At 35.1% G+C, this 18769-nt stretch overlaps 2 protein-coding genes and 1 long non-coding RNA gene across 16 annotated transcripts in view; 1 reads left to right on the top strand and 2 right to left on the bottom strand.

Annotated features, from left to right (window-relative positions):
• Positions 1-18769, top strand: part of Cask (calcium/calmodulin dependent serine protein kinase) — a 379314-nt gene that overhangs the window by 322526 nt on the left and 38019 nt on the right. For 9 of the 14 annotated variants that reach the window (XM_013151957.3, XM_003469430.5, XM_013151955.3 and 6 more), the window contains 5 exons: positions 3128-3316; positions 8877-8955; positions 14242-14327; positions 15698-15766; positions 18385-18453. In XM_013151957.3, coding sequence (XP_013007411.1) covers positions 3128-3316; positions 8877-8955; positions 14242-14327; positions 15698-15766; positions 18385-18453 — 492 coding nt within the window. The remainder of the gene's footprint in view (positions 1-3127; positions 3317-8876; positions 8956-14241; positions 14328-15697; positions 15767-18384; positions 18454-18769) is intronic. The other 5 variants (XM_063245744.1, XM_013151958.3, XM_005003460.4 and 2 more) reach the window with 1 other exon arrangement.
• On the bottom strand, positions 1167-1640 carry LOC106027589 (large ribosomal subunit protein eL21-like). Its single transcript, XM_063245678.1, has one exon. The coding sequence runs from the start codon at positions 1638-1640 to the stop codon at positions 1167-1169; it is 474 nt and encodes a 157-aa protein (XP_063101748.1).
• LOC134475418 (uncharacterized) lies at positions 2744-9149 on the bottom strand. Its single transcript, XR_010046518.1, has 3 exons — positions 9061-9149; positions 8334-8420; positions 2744-2881 (listed from the first exon to the last, which is right to left on the bottom strand). It is a non-coding gene; the product is annotated as an uncharacterized LOC134475418 (long non-coding RNA).

Raw genomic sequence — 18769 nt, 5'->3', positions numbered from 1 at the left:
AATCTGTAAGTAGTTCTCTTTTTTGCTGTTTGCATATGAATTAGAACCTGAGGTTAAGTTTGATCTTGTGGCAGCAATCTTTTACCATGGCAAATTTTGGTCATTATCATTGGTGACCATCTTTGACACATTATGTAAATATTTTTCTTTTAAATTCAATTTGGATATTATTGTATGATTATGGGCCTATTCTTATTACATAAAAAGACATTAAATATAAGTGTTGGCTTGATAATTTAAAATATGAATAGAAATCACTTGCAAAATGTAGTATAAATTTCTTTTCTCTAACCCATCTGACTTCCGGCACTGGTGGTACCCTGACAAAAACATGGCTGCCTGTTTGTCTGCACATCCGCCATCCAGACAAAGCACTTTTTTAAATTCATAAGTTAGGAAAGACATATCTACACTTGATATAGTAAAGCTGGTTTTAGAAGATGGAGTTTTGTAGTTGGCCTTTTACTGATTTTTGCCCTCTGTCCTAATTCTTAATTTCCTCAGTTGATCACAATTAAACCAGAAGAAGGCTTTGCCCATATGGCCCAACCTCTGTGCATGGGCTCAGGAATACCAGTGCAGGGTGCCTTCAGGGTACTGGGTGATGAAGCTAAGGTCTAAGCCCATTTTGGAGCCTGCTTTCCAGCTATGTACTGTACCTCAGCATCCCTCACCCAAACTTGAGTTGAGCAGCTATCTGAGATGTTGGCAATACCTGCTGTTCCCATTGGAAACTCCAATCTATAGATTGCACCAAACATATTGTCTACTAGTGACCAATCAGCATCATCTTCTTTCCAATTCTACAACATTGTTTCCCTTTTTTTTTTGGTTCTTTAAACAATTTATTTAACTTAAATGGACTTCCATTTATTTAACTCAAGTGACTTCCATTTTATTTTAATACATATTTTCCCCATGGTGATTTACAAGATCTTCAAGTCAATATAAATATTTCATAAATATTTGGCCATTTGGGCAATATCTTTCAGCAAGAAAAACACTGAAGAGTAATTACCCAACACAATGTTCTAAATATTTGTTTCTGAGATGAAGGCACCCACACCTGTTAAGGAAACCATCCTTACAACACAGGATGATTTTTTATTAAGTAGGGCCTAGAACACTTAATCACCAATACTAAATGGCAGAGCTCCATCCTCAGCTTATGTCATGAATTCATAGGGAATAGGTTCCAACAACTCAGGCTCATTTTTATTGGATCTCACAAAGTGTGTTTCCCTGGGCAGGGCAGGCTGGCACTTCAGCTGAACCCAGCTACCTTTCTTTTTGGCTTCCTTCTTTTTCTGATCATTTTTCTTGACACATTTCAGGAAGCTATTGTGACTCTTTGAGTGCTTAATATGCACATTATTCCTCTTGGCAAGTGTCTTGCCCTTAACTTGCTTGTTTACAATGCCAACAGCATGTTGGGTGACACTGTAGACTCTTCTAGTTTTGCCATGGTAACAGTTGTGTGGCATTCCTTTTTGTACAGTACTGATAACCTTGATATCTACAACATCACCCTTTTTGTAGATTCCCATGTATGTGGCCAAAGAAACAACCCTGTGTTTCCTAAAAGGCCTAGAGATCATATACCAGCTCCTCCTCCTCCTCTTTCCCTTTGTGTTCATCATTTTTACAGATGCCTGGGAGATGGTGGTTGCGACCAAAAGAACTATTCCCCTATTTTTGCCTCATAGTCATACCTTTAAAATTAAAATAGCCAAGTCATGTTGCAATAAGCCTTTTAATTAAATAAATTTCAGGCGCTAAGGGTTATACTTTTAAAGCAATTTTAATTGCATTTCATTATCTCCAGATATTTCATTACATAACAGATCACAGATTAAAATAGAGTTAAGTTTATAGTCAAATGCATATTAAAAAATCTACAGCTCCAAGCAGACTGATAGCTGTGAATTCTCTGTGAAATGAAAATACTCAAATCCTCATGTTTACTAAAATGTGTTTTTATGAAAACACAAAAAAAATAGAATAAGTGAAAGGATGTCATTTTTTAAGGAAACAAGGGACATTTTTTATACCTCTCAAGATGACATATACAGATACTGGTACAGAGAAATCCTTCTTTCTTTGTTCATGGGCTTTGTAAAAGAACTCATAATAATAATTTTTAAAAATTTTTTATTTAGGCAAGTGCTTCAAAAAATAGAAATAAAGAAAAACATTAAATAGGTTTAGATTTTGAGTTCCATAGCACATATTTTATGAAGTTACATTTTTTCAAATGCATTTTTATAGTTTTTAAATTTCTTTTACTAAATTGTATATTGTAAATTATTTTTATCCTTTGGGTTATATAAAATTGTCATCATTAGTAACACTGACAAAAGAAATTTGTTCAATATACCAATTATTCTATCATTTCTTTTTGTTTCCATTTAAACTTCAATACAGAGTTTCCAGATCTTTTTTGTAAATGGTTTTTTGGCTACCCCACTTGAAATTTTAGTATGTTAACCTTTATTTGAACAAGTTAGTTGGACATATGTTCATAGCATTAGATAATACTGTAGCCCAGGTAATCAATAAGCATATCCATTCATCGATTTTTTCCCTCATTCCTGCATTCATTCTTTTTCTAATCCATCTGTCTTAGTTACTTTTTACTCGTCGCTGAGACAAAATACCTGAAGCCCAAGTTGGGAAAGGAAAGGTTTATTTCTTACAGTTTTTGGAGGTTTCAGTCCACACTCAGTTGGCTCCAAGGCAAGTGGGCATGGCTGGGCCACAGTTCATGGCGGCTGCAAACAGCAAGCAGGAACCAGCAAAGTGCAAGACACACCTTCTTCCTATTATCACATCCTGGCTCCACCCCTTTGTGGGTGGAGAACTGACACCATCAATCCAAGCACTAGACAATAACGAATAACAAATGCACAATTCAAACTCATGAGGCCTGGGGGCCACAGACATAAATCATGACACCACCTATTACAATGTTTGTTAGAAAGAAATTGGGATCTGCTTATTAGTAGGTATTATACACTTTGAGCTCTCCTTCAATATTAGATATCTTTGAGAACTAAAGAATAATAATAGATTTCTGCTAGAAAAGTAATGTTACTAATGTTTTCCTTCTTTCATAAAAAAATACTAGGCCTTACTTCAGACTCACGACGTAGTGGCACATGAAGTTTACAGTGATGAAGCATTGAGGGTCACTCCTCCTCCCACCTCTCCCTACTTAAATGGTGATTCTCCAGAAAGTGCTAACGGAGACATGGATATGGAAAACGTGACCAGAGTTCGGCTGGTACAGTTCCAAAAGAACACAGATGAACCAATGGTAAGTATGAAAGGAAAGTTTTCTACACTCTCATAAATCACAACTTGAGTTAGCTCAACTAACTTCAGCCTGTACTATGATTAGGAGGTTGGAGGTGAGAAGGGGGAAGGCTATGAATAGTTCTAAAGAAATTAGTTCCCAGATATTCAGTTCCCCTCTGCCCTTATTTCCTAGAATTGCTGCCTAACACTATTTTCTTAGACAAGTTGACCCTCCTCACCTCTCCTTTCATAACTGCCTTTCAACTTTACCAAAGGAAAAAATTAATACTGGTGTATTATTCCAGAATGTAAAATCTTTAGCATACTAAAGAAAGGGACAGTGTGAAATGCTAGTACTGGTTTTGAGAAAGTGAATGTCTGATGCATTGTTTAAAATATCCTTTTATAATTTGGTATTTTCCAGGGTTTTGCCTTTACCAAAATTAGAGGAAGAAAGACTAATTCAGAAGGCACCCAAAGAATTGAATAGCAGTTCTGAAATAAGATTCTTTCCATTCACACCTACTTACTTAATATGAATTAATTTTGTCAGTGTGAGAAATAGAGTTAAAATACAAGTATAGCTAAAGTTCCTCCTCATTCTCATAGATGAAGAAGATCAAGGAAGAAAGGGCTCCCTGATGGTAACCAAGCAGGCAGAGCTTGGGGAGGGTGGAGAGAGGTGACACCATTCAGGTAAACAGAGTAGCCTGGCAGTGGAAGGGGTCTTAGTATATTTTCCAGATGTAACGAAGGCATCATGGCTGTACTGTAGGCAGCAAGTTGAGTGGCCAGAACATAACCACACAAGGATTCTGTTAATTTTCCTTAGCAACAGCGGGAAACTAATGAAGAGTTTTAAGCCAGAAGCTGGGTCCAATTTTCATTTTAAGAAATACACTCTGAAGAATGTATTAGAGGGCCAGAGATTTAGCTCAGTGGCGTAAGTGCCTGCCTGGCAAGCATAAGGTCATGAGTTCGATCTGTGGTACCAAAAAAAAAAAAAAAAAAAAAGAATGTATTAGAGAGGACAAAAGTGGATCTAGGGAAAACAGTTAAGAGACTATTAGTGCAGTAATACAGGGAGAGGTGATAAGGCTCCAAACTAGAGAGATGGAATATCAAGATGGAAAGAAGTGAACAAATTTAAGAAATAACAAGAGAATAAAGTCAGCCAACTTTAATGTAACGAAAAAACAAGGATCAAAGATGGCCCATAAGCCTTAGGTTTGTACAGCTGAATTGACAATGAGATAGAGACACTGAGACAGGGAACAATGAACAAGTTCCAAGTTCAGAGGAGGGGTCACATCCTAAACATTCAGGTTGATGCATTTATATCTTTCCTGAGCATAGAAGCAAAATACTGGAATATAGAGAAACAAATTACCTACTTCAGAAAGTCAACCAGTTGCCTTCTAGATTTAAGGAAGAATTATAGAGCAGTGATTCTGATCACAATTACCAGAAAACCCTCAACTCTAGACTTTCTGATTATAATCCTTATTAATTGCCCTTTGTCAGTTCCTATATTATAATCTTTAGCAAGTAGATGTATGCAGATCACCTCACCCCTTCTGGTACTCTTTTGGCAACTCTTTGACTTAAGAAAATGGGTGTCAGCAGCTCTCCAGGCCTGAGGAGTGGGCATAAAACTCTGGGTTAGTGGGCCTCAGTTTGCTCCTCTCTAATAGCCCACTTGACTAAGTGATCCCCAAGGTGCCTCTTGGCTTTGAAAGTCAAATGTTCTGTTCAGTTGCTTTACATATTCATTCACCCATTCAGCAAAAGTTTAAGTTGCTGTCATCTGCAAATCACATTAGTGATTTACCTTAAGTAAGTAAATGTATAGCTCAGCCCAGTTGAACAAGCTCAGTTATGTCAGAGATAGACAGGAGAGAAGGCTGTGTTGAAGAGGCAGAAAAAAAAGGTAGCAGTCAGCAAATCAAAGCAGACAGAAAGGTAGAAGGGACCACAGGAAGGGGGCCCAAGGTGTCTTGTGATCACCATGTTCAGAAGCAACCCAATGATAGCGGCTTGATCTCTTGTATGAAGGTACACTCCACAGAAACATTGAGAAAATGCATAAAACTATATCCCTGAGTCATTGTTCCAGAAAACATAAAATGGCCTTAAGTCTCTCCTTAAAATCTCCTTTTAAAAGGCCCCTCTTGTGTCTTCTGTAATCATAGTGATTACATGTATTTCTCTTTTTTTTGGCTGATTGCCTTGAAAATAGGAATTATTTTATGTAAAATAGAAAATACATTTTCAGTGATAGAGCGTAAGTATCACACTTAATATGGCTTTTTTGTTCATTGTCTTATTCAAAGCATTGTATTATTACATAGATTATACTTACATGATCTATTTTGTTTTTTGGACCCTGTATAATATGTCCATTCCCTAAGAGTGATATGCTCCCAGGAAGCCCTGTGACCCCAAAATTGCCCCACCTTCGTACCTTGAAAAAAATTTCCAGGCCACAGAACAGGAGAAAAGACTGCAGCACAGCAAGCAGACTCTGAATTGAGAGAGTAGAGCTAAGGGTCTGGGGAGACTGGCAAGGTATTTTGCAAAAACAAAGACAAAATAAAAACATTTCAGACATACCAAAGCTGAAAATTCAGCAGCCCCACACTATAAGATGTATGAAAGGCATATACACCCTTTAGGCAGAAGGGAAATGATAAGAGATGGAAATATGGATCTATAGAAAGGAGGATAGGACAGTAGTAACTACATGGGTAAATTTATAAGTTTTTTCTTACTACCTAAATCTCTTTCAAAGGTACTTAGTTGTTTAAACAAAAGTAACAATGTGCTTTCAAGTTCATAACTTATAGAAGGTAAATTATGATAAAAGCACAAAGATCAGCAGAAATGAAATGGAAATAGATATTATAAAGTCCTTATACTGTGCGTGAAGTGGTATAGTGTTTCTTGAAGGTGCCACTGCTAGGTTAAAGAATGCTGTAAAGCCTAACACAACCACTAAAACAATAAAATGAAGAGTTGTAGCCAATAGACAACACAGAGAGAAAAACAGTATAAAAATAAATAAATCCCCAAAAAGGTAGAAAAAGAGATAAAAGGAAACATAAAATCACTGGAACAAGTATAAGTCAAATAACAAGAAAATATATTTGTACCCAATTGTATCAATTATCATGTTAAATGTAGTCTAGATTCCTCCAATTAAAAAGCAGAGTTTATCAGATGGGGTTAAAAAAAGAAAGCTTAATTATGTGCTACTAGTAATAAATGCACTTTACACATAAATAAAATGGTTTCAAAGTAAAAGGATAGAAGATATGATATACCATGATAACATTACTCAAAAGGAAGTTGAAGTGGCTATATTAATATCAAAGTATATTCTCAAACCACAAGACCAAATTAGAAATTAATAACAGAAATAAAAATCCCCATTATTTGAAAAGTAAATAGCATAATTCTTAAAGACCCATAGATAAAGGAGAAATCAAGAGAGAAATTAAATAGTATTTTAAAGGGAATAAAAATGAATCACAACGTATCAGAATTTGTGACATGCAACTAAAACAGTAGAGATAAGATGTAACACTTATTATCTATATTAAAAAAGAAGATATGTCTCAAATCAATGTTCTCAGCTTCTATCTCAAAAAATTAAAGAAAAAAGAAATGAAAAATGAGTAAAAGAAGTAACAAAGCTCAAAGTCAAAATCAATGAAATAGAGATTCAATAGAGTATCAATAAAACAAAAACGCTTTTTCTTTGAGCACATTAGACCAATCAGGAAAATTGATTGCACAGTTAGGACAAGAAAAAGAGGATACAAATTATGAATATCAACCACAAGAGATGTAGCATTCCACAGTTATAAAAAAGAATATTAAGAAAATGAAAATAAACACATTTATGCCAATAAATTCAACAACATAGATGAAGTGGGAAATTCCATAGAAGAAAAAAATATCAAAGCTCACTTAAAGAGATATAAACTGGCTGTACACAGTGGCACATACTCATAATCCCAGCCTCAGGCAATTGAGGCACGAGAATTGCAAATTTTTGGTCAGCCAGGGTAATTTCACATGCCCTTATCTCAAAAAAAAAAAAAAAAACTAAAGGCTGAGGATATAGCTCACTGGTAAAGTGCTGACAACATGCTCAAAGCCCTGGGTTCAATCCCCAGTAACAACCAAAGAGAAAAAGAAAGAATTTATTGCCTTATACTATTTAAAATTGAATTTCTATTAAAAAATTTCTCAAGCTGGGCACGGTGGCACACACTTGTAATCCCAGCACTCAAGAGGCTGAGGCAGGAGGATCACTATGAGTTTGAGGTCAGACTGGGCTACATAGTTTAAGGCCAGCCTGAACCACATAACAAAACACTATCTCACAAGAAAATTTTTTTCTCAGATGCTATAATATAGCTCAGTGGTAGAGAATTTGCCTAGCATGAACAAGGCCCTGGGTTTAGTCCCCAACATTGAACACTAAAATGCCTTAAAGAAAACCCTAAGCCTAGATAGCTTAACTGGTGAATTCCACCAAACATAGTAGAGAAATAATACTAATTCTATGCAAACTTCCCAAAACCTTGAAAAAGAAGCAATTCTTTCCCAATTCATTGTATAAAGCCAACATTACCTTGATATCAAAACTAGTCAACAGTATTACAAGGAAAAAAGCTGCAAAACAGTATCTCTCATGAATGTAAAAGCAAAATTCTAAACATAATTTTAGCAAAGCAAATTAACAAAATATTAAAATTTTGAGAGGTGCTCACTTCAGCAGCACATACTAAAATATAAACAATATAAAAGGTATTATCATAGGCTGTGCGTTAGGATCAGACACAAAGCATGAATATATTACAGCCAAGTGGGGATTAACCCAGGAATACAACCAAAAGCTAGAAGCAATGCATGCAATATTACTACTCAGCAAGAACAAAGAACGAACTGTTGATACATGCAACAATATGGTGGAATCTCAAAATAAGAACACTGAGTGAAAGAAAGCAACAACAAAGAATACATACTATTGTGAGTCCATCAATAGACAGTGCAGACCAATCTGGAGTCAGCCAAAGCCTATCCATGGTTGCTTGGGGGAGAAGGAAGGGAAACTATAGAGAGATGAGAGTGGATCACCAACAGGCGTAAGGAAATGTTTGAGGGTGAGAGATACAGTCACTGTCCTGATTGCAATGATAGTTTCACATATGTCTGCGCATGTTGAATCTACCAAATTGTACACCTTAAATATGTGTGTGTCAGTTATGCAACAATAAAAAAGTTAAAAGGTAGTTGGCAACATGAAAAATAAAACAACATAGAAAATACTCATACCAACATTTAAAAGCACTGTATAAAATTGTACACACTATTATTATAGTAATCAAAAAGCTAAAAATAGTATTTTTGTCATGGAACAATTTGTATATAAAGTAATAGAGAATCTTCATTTTCCATGTTTTCTTTAATGTTTTTCTAACTGTTATAGTTTAAAAATATGCACAACAATATTACAAATATACAAAGCACTGTCTCATCATAATACTTTCACTTAATTTTTTCTACAGGGAATCACATTAAAAATGAATGAGCTAAATCATTGTATTGTCGCAAGAATTATGCATGGAGGCATGATTCACAGGCAAGGTAAGTTTCATCCGTATTACTTTCTTTGCTGTCCTTAACTTTTTTCCTATGGTTCAGCAAAGAAAGTATTTTTTATGATCCATATAAAAGATCTGTTTAACTTACCTTTGGCTTTTCATCACCGTTGACCTCATTTGTTCTTACTTGTCTGCACATGCAACACAGATGAGAAGAGAGGATATGTTAGTGTTCTGCTGGCCTGGATCCCAGATAACTGCATTAGAGGCCATGGAAGACAGAGTATCACATAGCACTCCAGGATGTAGGGGAGACATCTATATCCAAACAGACTTTCTGCTCCTAGTTTTTAAAATATGATTTCAAAAAGCTTCTTCTTAGTATTCTTAGTATTATTCTTAGTATTCTATTCTTAGCTTATTCTTAGTATTTTATTTTTGGCCATTTCTGTCATTATGCTCCCTAATTCATTATTACTATTATTTATTTGTGCCCTTTTTTTTTTCTCTCTCTTGATCAACTGGAACAAACCAACCTCTGGCAACAAACCTTGGCAGAAGTTTGTTTAAAAGTGTACTTTGGAGCTGGGCATGATAGTACACATGTGAAATCTCAGCAGTCTGTAGGACTGAGGCAGAAGGGTCCCAAGGTCAAGCCCAGTCTGGGCAACTCAGTAATTTAGTGAGACCCTGTCTCAGGCAAGGGTGAGCAGGGACAGACACAAAACAGATTGGCTGGGAATGGTAGCTCAGTGCAAAGGCCCTGGGATCAATTCTTAGAATGGAGTAGGAGGTTCTACTTTCTGACCTAATTTTTGTTACCTCCTTCCTTCTACTCTCTATTGGTTTTGGCTTTTAAAATTAGATATTTACTTCATTTATTTCTAGTCTTTTTTTCTAATATAGGCGGTTAAACTGAAATCTCTAAGTACTGTTTTATCTGTAACAACAGTTTTGATATACAGCATTTTTATTGTAATTTAGTTCTAAGTATTTATACATGGGTTTTTATGGAGAGCTTTCTGTATACATTTTTGTGATTTACTTGTAACTTAATTTTATGGTCACAAAATGTGGCCTGTATGTACCATTCCTTTGAGGTTTGTTGAAACTTGTTTTATGTCATAGCACTGTAATCATTTTTATAAATGGTTCAGTTCAGCGTGCAGTTAAAAAGAATGTATTTTTTAGTTGTTGCATACAGAGTTCCCAATATGAGTAGCTTGGCATTGTTAATATTTCTATTCAAATCTTCTCTATCTTGATTAAATTTTATCTACTTAACCTATTAATAATTGTTAAAATATCCTATTATTATGGTAGATTTTTGTCAATTTCCATTTATAGATATCTCAGTATTACCCTACATAGTTGAAGCTGTGCTATTAGGTGTAAGAGTATCTAGTGACAACTTCTATCCTTAATATTTTCTATGTGAGAATTTTTATCTAGCATTAATGTTGCTATTCCAGCCTTGTTTCAGTATTTACTAGCGTATCTTTTTCCATCCTTTTGTCTCTAATTATTTTGTGCCTATATGCTCTAGTGTGTCTCTTTCAAACATTTCTAAAGTTGAGTTTTTATATTTTTTAACACACTCTAATGATCTCTATCTTTTAATGAGTTAGTCCAATAAGATCTATTGTGATGATTTGTATCATCTTGCTTTTTTATATACATTTATTTTTCTGTGTGTAGGTGGGGAGGGTACTGGAGATTGAACCTGAGGCCTTCACACTGAACAACATCCCCAACCTTTTATGTGTATATGTGAGACTACACAGTCTCACAAAGTCAGTTACCCAGATTGGTTTGAATTTGTGTTCCTCCTGCCTCAGCCTCACAGAGTGCTAGGATTACAGACCTGTACCTTGTTCAGTATTTTTATTTCATTTTACAGTACATCCACTGGTAGTTTAGAATTTTAGCACTCTATTTCTATCCTTTTAGTGTTCCCTTGAAATTTTATCATGCATATTTAACTTTCTATACTCTAAACAATAAATCCCATTCCTAAATAATACAAAGACAATGGGACCCTAAATTTGATAATACTCTGTCTTACGTATTTTTTATTGCTTGTGTTCTAGGTCTGACCTGTTTTAAATCTACAAATTTAAGCCAGTTCTGTAATTCCAGGTACTCAGGAGGATAAGGCAGCAGGATGACAAATTCCAAGCCAGCCTGAAACATTTAGCAAGACCCTGCCTCAATTCTTTAAAAAAGGGAACTGCTGTATGTAGTTCAGTGCTAGAGTGCTTGCCTAGCAGCAGAGAGCCCCTGGGTTCAATATTCAGTACTGAAAAAAAGTATAACATTTAAATTAACATTAAAATATATGGGACTAGAGATTTAACTCAGCGGCATAAGCACCTGCCTTGCAAGTGCAAGGTCATGAGTTCGATCCCCAGTACCAAAAGAAAAAAGAAAACATATGGCCACTTTGATTTGGGTTTTATAAATCCTTGTGATTTTATTTGCTCATCATTCCTTGTTGCATCTCAAAACATCCTTTGGAGGACACTAATACTGAAAACTCAGATGTTCTTGTAATTGTCTTTGCTCTGTAGATAATCTGTCCTTTCTCTATGGATATTTTAAAGGCCTTTGATGTCCTACACTTCCACTGTGTCTCACAAGGGATTTCTGTTTATTGATCCTGTTTTGGATATTGTTCTTCCTGCATCTACGTGATCATGTTTTCATCAGTTCAAGAAAATTTGCAATTATTATTTCTTCAAATGTTATTTGTTCTCTTTTTGAACTCCAGTTAGTGTATACTAGACATTTCTCCCATATCTCTTAATATGTTTTTCACATATTCTTTATTTTTTGCTTCCTATTTTCTTTTTTTATTTTTTAAATTTTATTTAAAGAGAGAAATAAAACAAAACAGGAAAACTGTATTACAAGTAATACAGAATTTCAAAAAAATAAACAGTAAGAAATCACTAGTTAACAGATTACATATTGTCATCTTAGAAATAGTTGCTCAAGTTACACAATTAAAGCACATAAAGTGGACATTCAAACAGTAAGACTGCAAACAGTTCTGTTCAATGATCCAACAAAAGTCAGTAATATGGTTATCTCTCTTACATACTTAAATATATATGCAGTTATATCCTTTAGAGCACTTTCTTTTCCTCTTTTTTACAATAACAATTACACATTTTGGGTTTTATCACTCCCACAGTTCTTATTACTTTTTTTGAAGAGAATAAAACCAAATGTGACAAAACAAAATTGAGTCAGTCAAAACAAAAAGATGGACATAGTACATGATGTAAAAACAGAATACAAGGTAATCAACAATGGTTACCATGGTGCCTCTTGCTATCTTAAAAAAGAATTGCCTATATCATCAGGTATAGTAAGATTGAACAAAACAGTAAAGAATAAAACCAATAAAATCAAAACATTGGAAACCTTATAAGACTTCAAAAGAAGATAATAGTCAAACCAGAATGGGCATCATAGTGAATCTCATTGCCTTTACAGTAGTTGCCTATACCCTCAAACTTGATACTATCAAACAAAACAGAGTAAAATCAGTCAAAACAAGATGGTGAGTTGCTTCCTATTTTCTTTATGTCTATTTTTTGGACCTACATTCTAGATAATTTTTTGGTTAGTGTATCTTCCAGCCTACTAAAACTCTCTCCTGTTATCTAAAACTCCTATTTAACTCATCCATACATTATCTTATTTCAGCATTTATATTTTTGCTTTACTATACTAGTCACTTTTTATTTTTTGTTTTCATATTTGTCTGCTCACATCTGGTAGCCTCTTAATGAGTACTTATCTTTGCAATTGAGTCCTTTATTTTTTTTCTAATATTTAACATATAACTATTTTAAATTCTTTATCTTACCTTTGCAGCATCACTTGTCCTTAAGGTTCTAAATCTTTACTGTTTCTGGTAACTCTCATACCTCACAGCTTGCATGATTATATTTCTGGTAATCTTCTATTGTGAACTCCTTGACTGTTCTAATTAGTGAAAGTCCCGTAGGCCTAAATTGAGAATGCTTTCTGTCAAAGACAATTTGTTCCTTATTCTTCCAGTAGCCATGTAATACTATTGATCTGAGTTTGCTTTCCTACAGAAGCCTGGGTGTAGCTTCTTTAACTTATGTTGGCCCAAAGCTCAGAATCCAACTAGCAAGCATATCTACCTTTCCCACTGGGTCATTCCATGTTAGTTTGCCACCACTGTAGATTCAACTGATAGCATTCTTTTGTGTGCAAAAGAGGGTGGGGATGAAAATGGGAAGTGTTCTTATAGCACTGTACTCCTTTGATGAGACTAGCAACTCTTGAAGAAGTATGCCCTAGGTGAAATGTAATTGTGAGGAAGTCCTTGAGTGCTAAGTCAGCCATATTGGAAGCAAAAGGTCACCCATTATGACAACATAGTGCAGTCGTCACCATGCACCCATAGCCCAGCTACTCATGACCACACTGTGTCCTTCTATATTTTCCATTCTACTCACCATCCTGGATTATTCTTAAACAGCCTCAGGCATAGTATCATTTCATTATTTAATTAAATATTATTTAATTATCCCCATTGGTGTATGTACTGCTGGAAGATACTGTTAGCTTTTCGTAAATAAGCCAAATCAGTATGTATATAAAAGTACAACTTAAAAATAAGGAAGCACAATGTTCAGTAACACTCTGAACATTGATTCTCAGTCACTTTTTCCAGCCAAAATATTGCAGGATGCTGAAATAACTATGATTATTATAAAATATTAAATTGTGTTTAATATAAATTTAATGTTCTGTAAATATCATTACATCACAATTCTTATAGGTTTGACAGTGTTCATCTTATGTTTGCTAGATAGTAACAGCAGCACACACACAGTACCATGTGCCAAGAACAGTTTTAACAGATTCATATTGTCCTCAAAACAATCCTATGAGATGGGTGCTATTTTCATCTACATTTTACAAAAGTAAAAACTGAGTCATGGACAGCTGCAGTAACTTATCCAATATATTAAAGCTAGTAAATGAGGAAGCTGGGGTTCAAACCATACAGTCTGGATCCAGAAGTCATATTTTCAAACCTCTATACATACTGCCTGTCTCAGAAAAGTAAACAAAAAATGCCTTCCACAAATAGATGTATCTGTTTTGAATTAAATAAGTAAGTGATTATTAAATTAAATAATTCTGCTACAGCCAAATTTGAATCAACTTCTGAACTATTGTCATTCAGCTGAATTTTTAAAAAGTATATTGCCACCTTTGAATTTTATTACTACAAAGCATATATCATTTCATGTTTACAAATTTGTGTGTGATTTCTTAGGCACACTTCATGTTGGTGATGAAATTCGAGAAATCAATGGCATCAGTGTGGCTAACCAGACAGTGGAACAACTGCAAAAAATGCTTGTAAGAAAATAAAAGTTTTCCCATTTATCTGAGATCAACTTTGAGTTCATTCATTTGTTTTTTGAATTTATAAATAACAGGTATTTGTTTATAAAGCGTTTTTGGTACCATCATTTGTGTGAGCTTGAATTTATAAAAATTTTCAAGTAGGATTTTTTTGTTTTTCTCTGCCTTTTGAACTCATTTTTATTACTATATATGTGTGATGCATAATACATTTATTCATTGTGGGGTATGGATATATATATATCGCATCTCGTTCCTTTTACATCCCCTTCCCCTCACCTCCCTCCTGTCTCCCACCATGCCCAGATCCCCTCCCATCTCCACCAAGTCTGTCTCCGTTTCCTGTTATCTTTTATTTTGCTCTTCAAATTATTTCTATTTCAGACTTCTCATATAAGAGAAATCGTGTGATATTTAGCCTGTGTTTGATTTCACTTAGCATTATGGACTCAAGTTGCATCTATAGGAAAATATTAAGTGCAATAGAGTTTGGAAACATTTTACCCACCTTTAGCAATGTAACCCTGTCCTTTCACCCTTTAACTGTCCCTTTACAAAACGTTTAAGAAAACCTTACCAGTGTGTGTATGTATGTGAGCTACTTTCTCACAGATCTCAACTGTCTTCATGTCAGCAGTGTCAGAAACCTCTTTCCGTGTTTAGCTGAGTCATAGCCAGCTGTAGTAGATTTCTTTGCAGCACAGATGGGATAACAGTCCCTAAAAACCAGGCTATGATTTGACTGTACATGTCCAAAGTCTGTGTTCATATTAGGCTTTGAGTGTTTTTAAGAAGCAGAGTGGCAGGGCCTTGCCTGTGTTCATCACCACAGTGAGTAAAGGGAGATGTTTTGGACCTCTGATCTCTCTTCTCACTGTAATGTAGCAGCCAGCTTTCCTCATAATGAATGTCTATGAAGTATGAAATAAACACAGTAGCAATACAATAATAAAAAATAAAACCAAAATTAATAGAGTTTTAAAAAGCAAACTTTATGGAGTATACCACCACAGAGTAACATAAATGGATTTTTATATAATTACTTAGTCTATGATCTAGTTCAATTTATAGTCACTTGTGAAAGACAGGTCATTTAAGTGTTTTGTCTTCATGTCTATAAAAAGGTAACCAGCAGAGATATCTGCACCCATTTCTAGAAACAGATCAATCAGCCTTGACTTTGCTGGGATTTTCCCAGAAACTTCTATTCGTGTGAGCAGTCCTTGGTTTATAATTAGGTTTCATTTAATGTCACCTGTGTGACATCAGGTGACTTACACTAATTTCCCCCACACGTTTTGCATGGTTTCTTATGTTTTCATGTGCAACATTTGTTTGTAAAAAGACCCTTTTTGCCCCTCCAGAGGGAAATGCGCGGAAGTATTACCTTCAAGATCGTGCCAAGCTACCGCACTCAGTCTTCATCCTGTGAGGTAATGACTCTAACCAACCACCCCTACCTTTTCTGAGTTCTTAACTAACTGTCTGCTGATGGCTGAATGTTTTTGCTTTCTGGGAAATTGTTTCTGCCTGTGCTGTTAGATCACTGCACACCAATTTTACAACAAAGATAACGGAACAGAGGAGGTCCCTTCCATCTATTCAGCCCTGCTTCCATGCAGATCTCCTCAGCTCCTGAACTTGCAGGCTAAAGTGTAAACCTAATATAGAAAAGCTACAAAGGATGACATAAGGACAAACAGTAGTCTCTTAAGGAAAAAAATACAGATCATAATTTCCAGGAAGTGCATTCATTTCCCTTGTTAAGAAATCATATAGGTAGTTCTTCTTTCTAAGAATCTGAAAAATTATCTATTTCTTTTGAGATAGCATTGTTCAGATAATCACAACAGGTCTTGAGAGTGAATATTAAGTCCTTGATGCACTGATGACTGACTTTACTACAGGGATGTGAGCTCTTGCAACATTTTGTAAAATTGTTTATATTTGGAATGTTAAGTGATTTGTAAACAAGAAAGTTTTGCTAGAGTAACACAACCCCGAAGTTTCTTTGTTTCTTTCTTAAAATAGTTTTTCCCTATAGAAATTGAACCTCTTCCAACCTATATTATTCATTTTTACAGTGACTATTAAATGAGATTCAGAAATCTATATTTGGATATATAAACTGGCATAAACAGTATCATTTTTTAGTCATAGCACATTCAGCTTAAGTATTATTTATTGAAGCTTGTTCTGTCATGTACATCTTCCAAGTATGGCTACATCAACATGAACTATATGTTTTCTAAAGTTAATTTTTAAGATTGGCAGGTAACTTATTGGATTTATACTTAGGAGAATTTGAGGGAAAAATTAGTGATATTGGAAATTTCCAAGAAAAATTCAGAGGCTTCATATTTTTTTTCTAAATTTGCACAATTAAAATTTGTAATTTTGTCAAGTACATTTGTAGTGAGCCCTGACATTTAGGTATTCATTATGTCAGGTCTGGAGCTCCCCTTGGTGGCTTCTTATGGAACTTCAATTAATAGTATGTTTGAAATGAAAATGCAGAAGTTTCTGCTCCACTATTCAGAAGATTAAAATACATTACCTAGAGCATAGACCTTGCCAGGAAAGAAAGAATATCCTGTGCACATTTTGTGTAAATAACTTTAATATTCTAAAATCACAGGTATTCCTCATACCATTTTTCACCTATTGAAGACATTTACTAAGTATAGCTGAATTGTTTTTGTGGCTAGCTAAGAAGATATTGTTAGTTATTAATATAAATTTCTATTTTGTTTCTTCAAGTAATCAAACTAGTTCGGGGATAGTACCAGGATTATACATGTATATTCTATGCTCTTGAATAAGAACCCCCTTCCTATCTTTTTCACCTTTTAATAGTAGAAAAAATAATAATCCTCCCCTTCCAGCCCAACCTGAGTCTTTTTGACTCTCCTGTACTCAAGCAGTATTCAGGCTGTTGAAGATGGCTGGACTCTTCCCAGCCAAGGCCAGACTTCCCACAGAAAGGCTCTGTAGTCACCTGCCTCTCTCTCTGCATCCGCCAGGTCCTCCGTAAAAGACTGCAACTGCTCCCTACCCTGGCCCCCCTAACTTGAGTCTCTGAGGTGGCCCCTGGCTCAGTCTGCTCACTAACATCTGAGAATGTTCCTCGAAAGGATCTCATTTCCTTTATGGCTAGCAAGTTCCAAAAGTTTTCTTTGAATCTTCCAGAGGGGAGGAAATGTCTTTTGAGCAGAAATGCACACTTCAAAGACTTAAGAACTCTACTAAACCAAAAATTAAGAAATACTCATTTTCTTCTTCTCCTTGTTCTTATCATTAAAATCAATTTGGACACTAAGGCAGTGAACCCTGGAAAGGAGTTTGAGTGTACTAAATAGCAGAAAGTGGGTGATCAACAAGTGTGGCTCTAGGGAGAGCAGTGGTTGCTCCTGGGACCTTAGCCAGAAGTGTAACTTCGTTACTGGCCCAAGAATATTGTTCTAATCAATCTGCTAAAGTAACATAAAGAAAAAAGAATTCTTCTCATGTGTATATCCATCTTTTAATCTTACTGTAATATTTATCATAGAAAGATCTAAGATGATTACAACACATCAGGACTTTGTCTTAGGTCTGTTTCTTTTCAAATTGAGTTATTCAATAATGCTTGACACTGAGATACCTAAAATTATTAAATATTTTTCAACCCTAGTTTTTAATTTAAAAAATTAGGCAGTGGGGATCTTCAGCAAGGTCATTTTATAGTGATATTTGTCATCTTATAATATTTGATAGGATTTTAATATAATGTAACTTCTGGGCCCCCTCAAAAGAGAGCAAAAGTTATAGAATGTGGGAGACAAAAAAGAAATGATTAATGACAATGCATTCATCACTTACAGTATGTGAGTCTTCAAACTGCAAAGGTTTTTTTTCAGACTTTTGTGAAATCATGCAAGTCAGTATGACACCTTTATAGTTCAAACCTCAAAGGAAATGGTTGTCAGACTGTGGTTGTAACTGTTGATGTGAATATCTCTGTTTTTCTGTTCTGGTGTTCTGTGTTAATGAAGCTTGTGTCTTATTTCAGAGAGATTCCCCCTCCACTTCCAGACAGTCCCCTGCTAATGGTCATAGCAGCACTAACAATTCTGTTTCGGTAAGAACTCTAGCTCCACACAACAAAGTGTGACAATTTTGTTGGTGCTCACCTGCCATGAGTGTTCTAGTTACATGTGTTCAGTGGAAATAATTGTCTTCTGCAGATATACAAGGCTACTACAGCTACAATGTAGTTTTCTCCTGGAAAATCTTTTCCAACATGTTCTTCTTAAAAATTCCTTTCATCAGTTTCATTTAAACAAATGTAGTTTGAGACTGCTCTGGTCATTCTAAAATTAACTCTATGTCACCACACCAGTATGGATAACTTTACTGAGACCTACCCAAAGGTGATAAGTGGAATTTGTCTTAAA

This window comes from Cavia porcellus, unplaced genomic scaffold, assembly GCF_034190915.1.
Source record: "Cavia porcellus strain 051 isolate PalLab524CR breed Dunkin Hartley unplaced genomic scaffold, mCavPor4.1 scaffold_3, whole genome shotgun sequence".
Classification (NCBI taxonomy): domain Eukaryota; kingdom Metazoa; phylum Chordata; class Mammalia; order Rodentia; family Caviidae; genus Cavia; species Cavia porcellus.
The sequence above is the reverse complement of the archived record's forward strand: the minus strand, read 5'-3'. Positions and strand labels throughout refer to the sequence as shown.

What these genes read in the sequence shown, in the direction of transcription:
- LOC106027589 (XM_063245678.1), bottom strand. Translation starts at nt 1,640, where the DNA reads ATGATGAACACAAAGGGAAAGAGGAGGAGGAGGAGCTGGTATATGATC.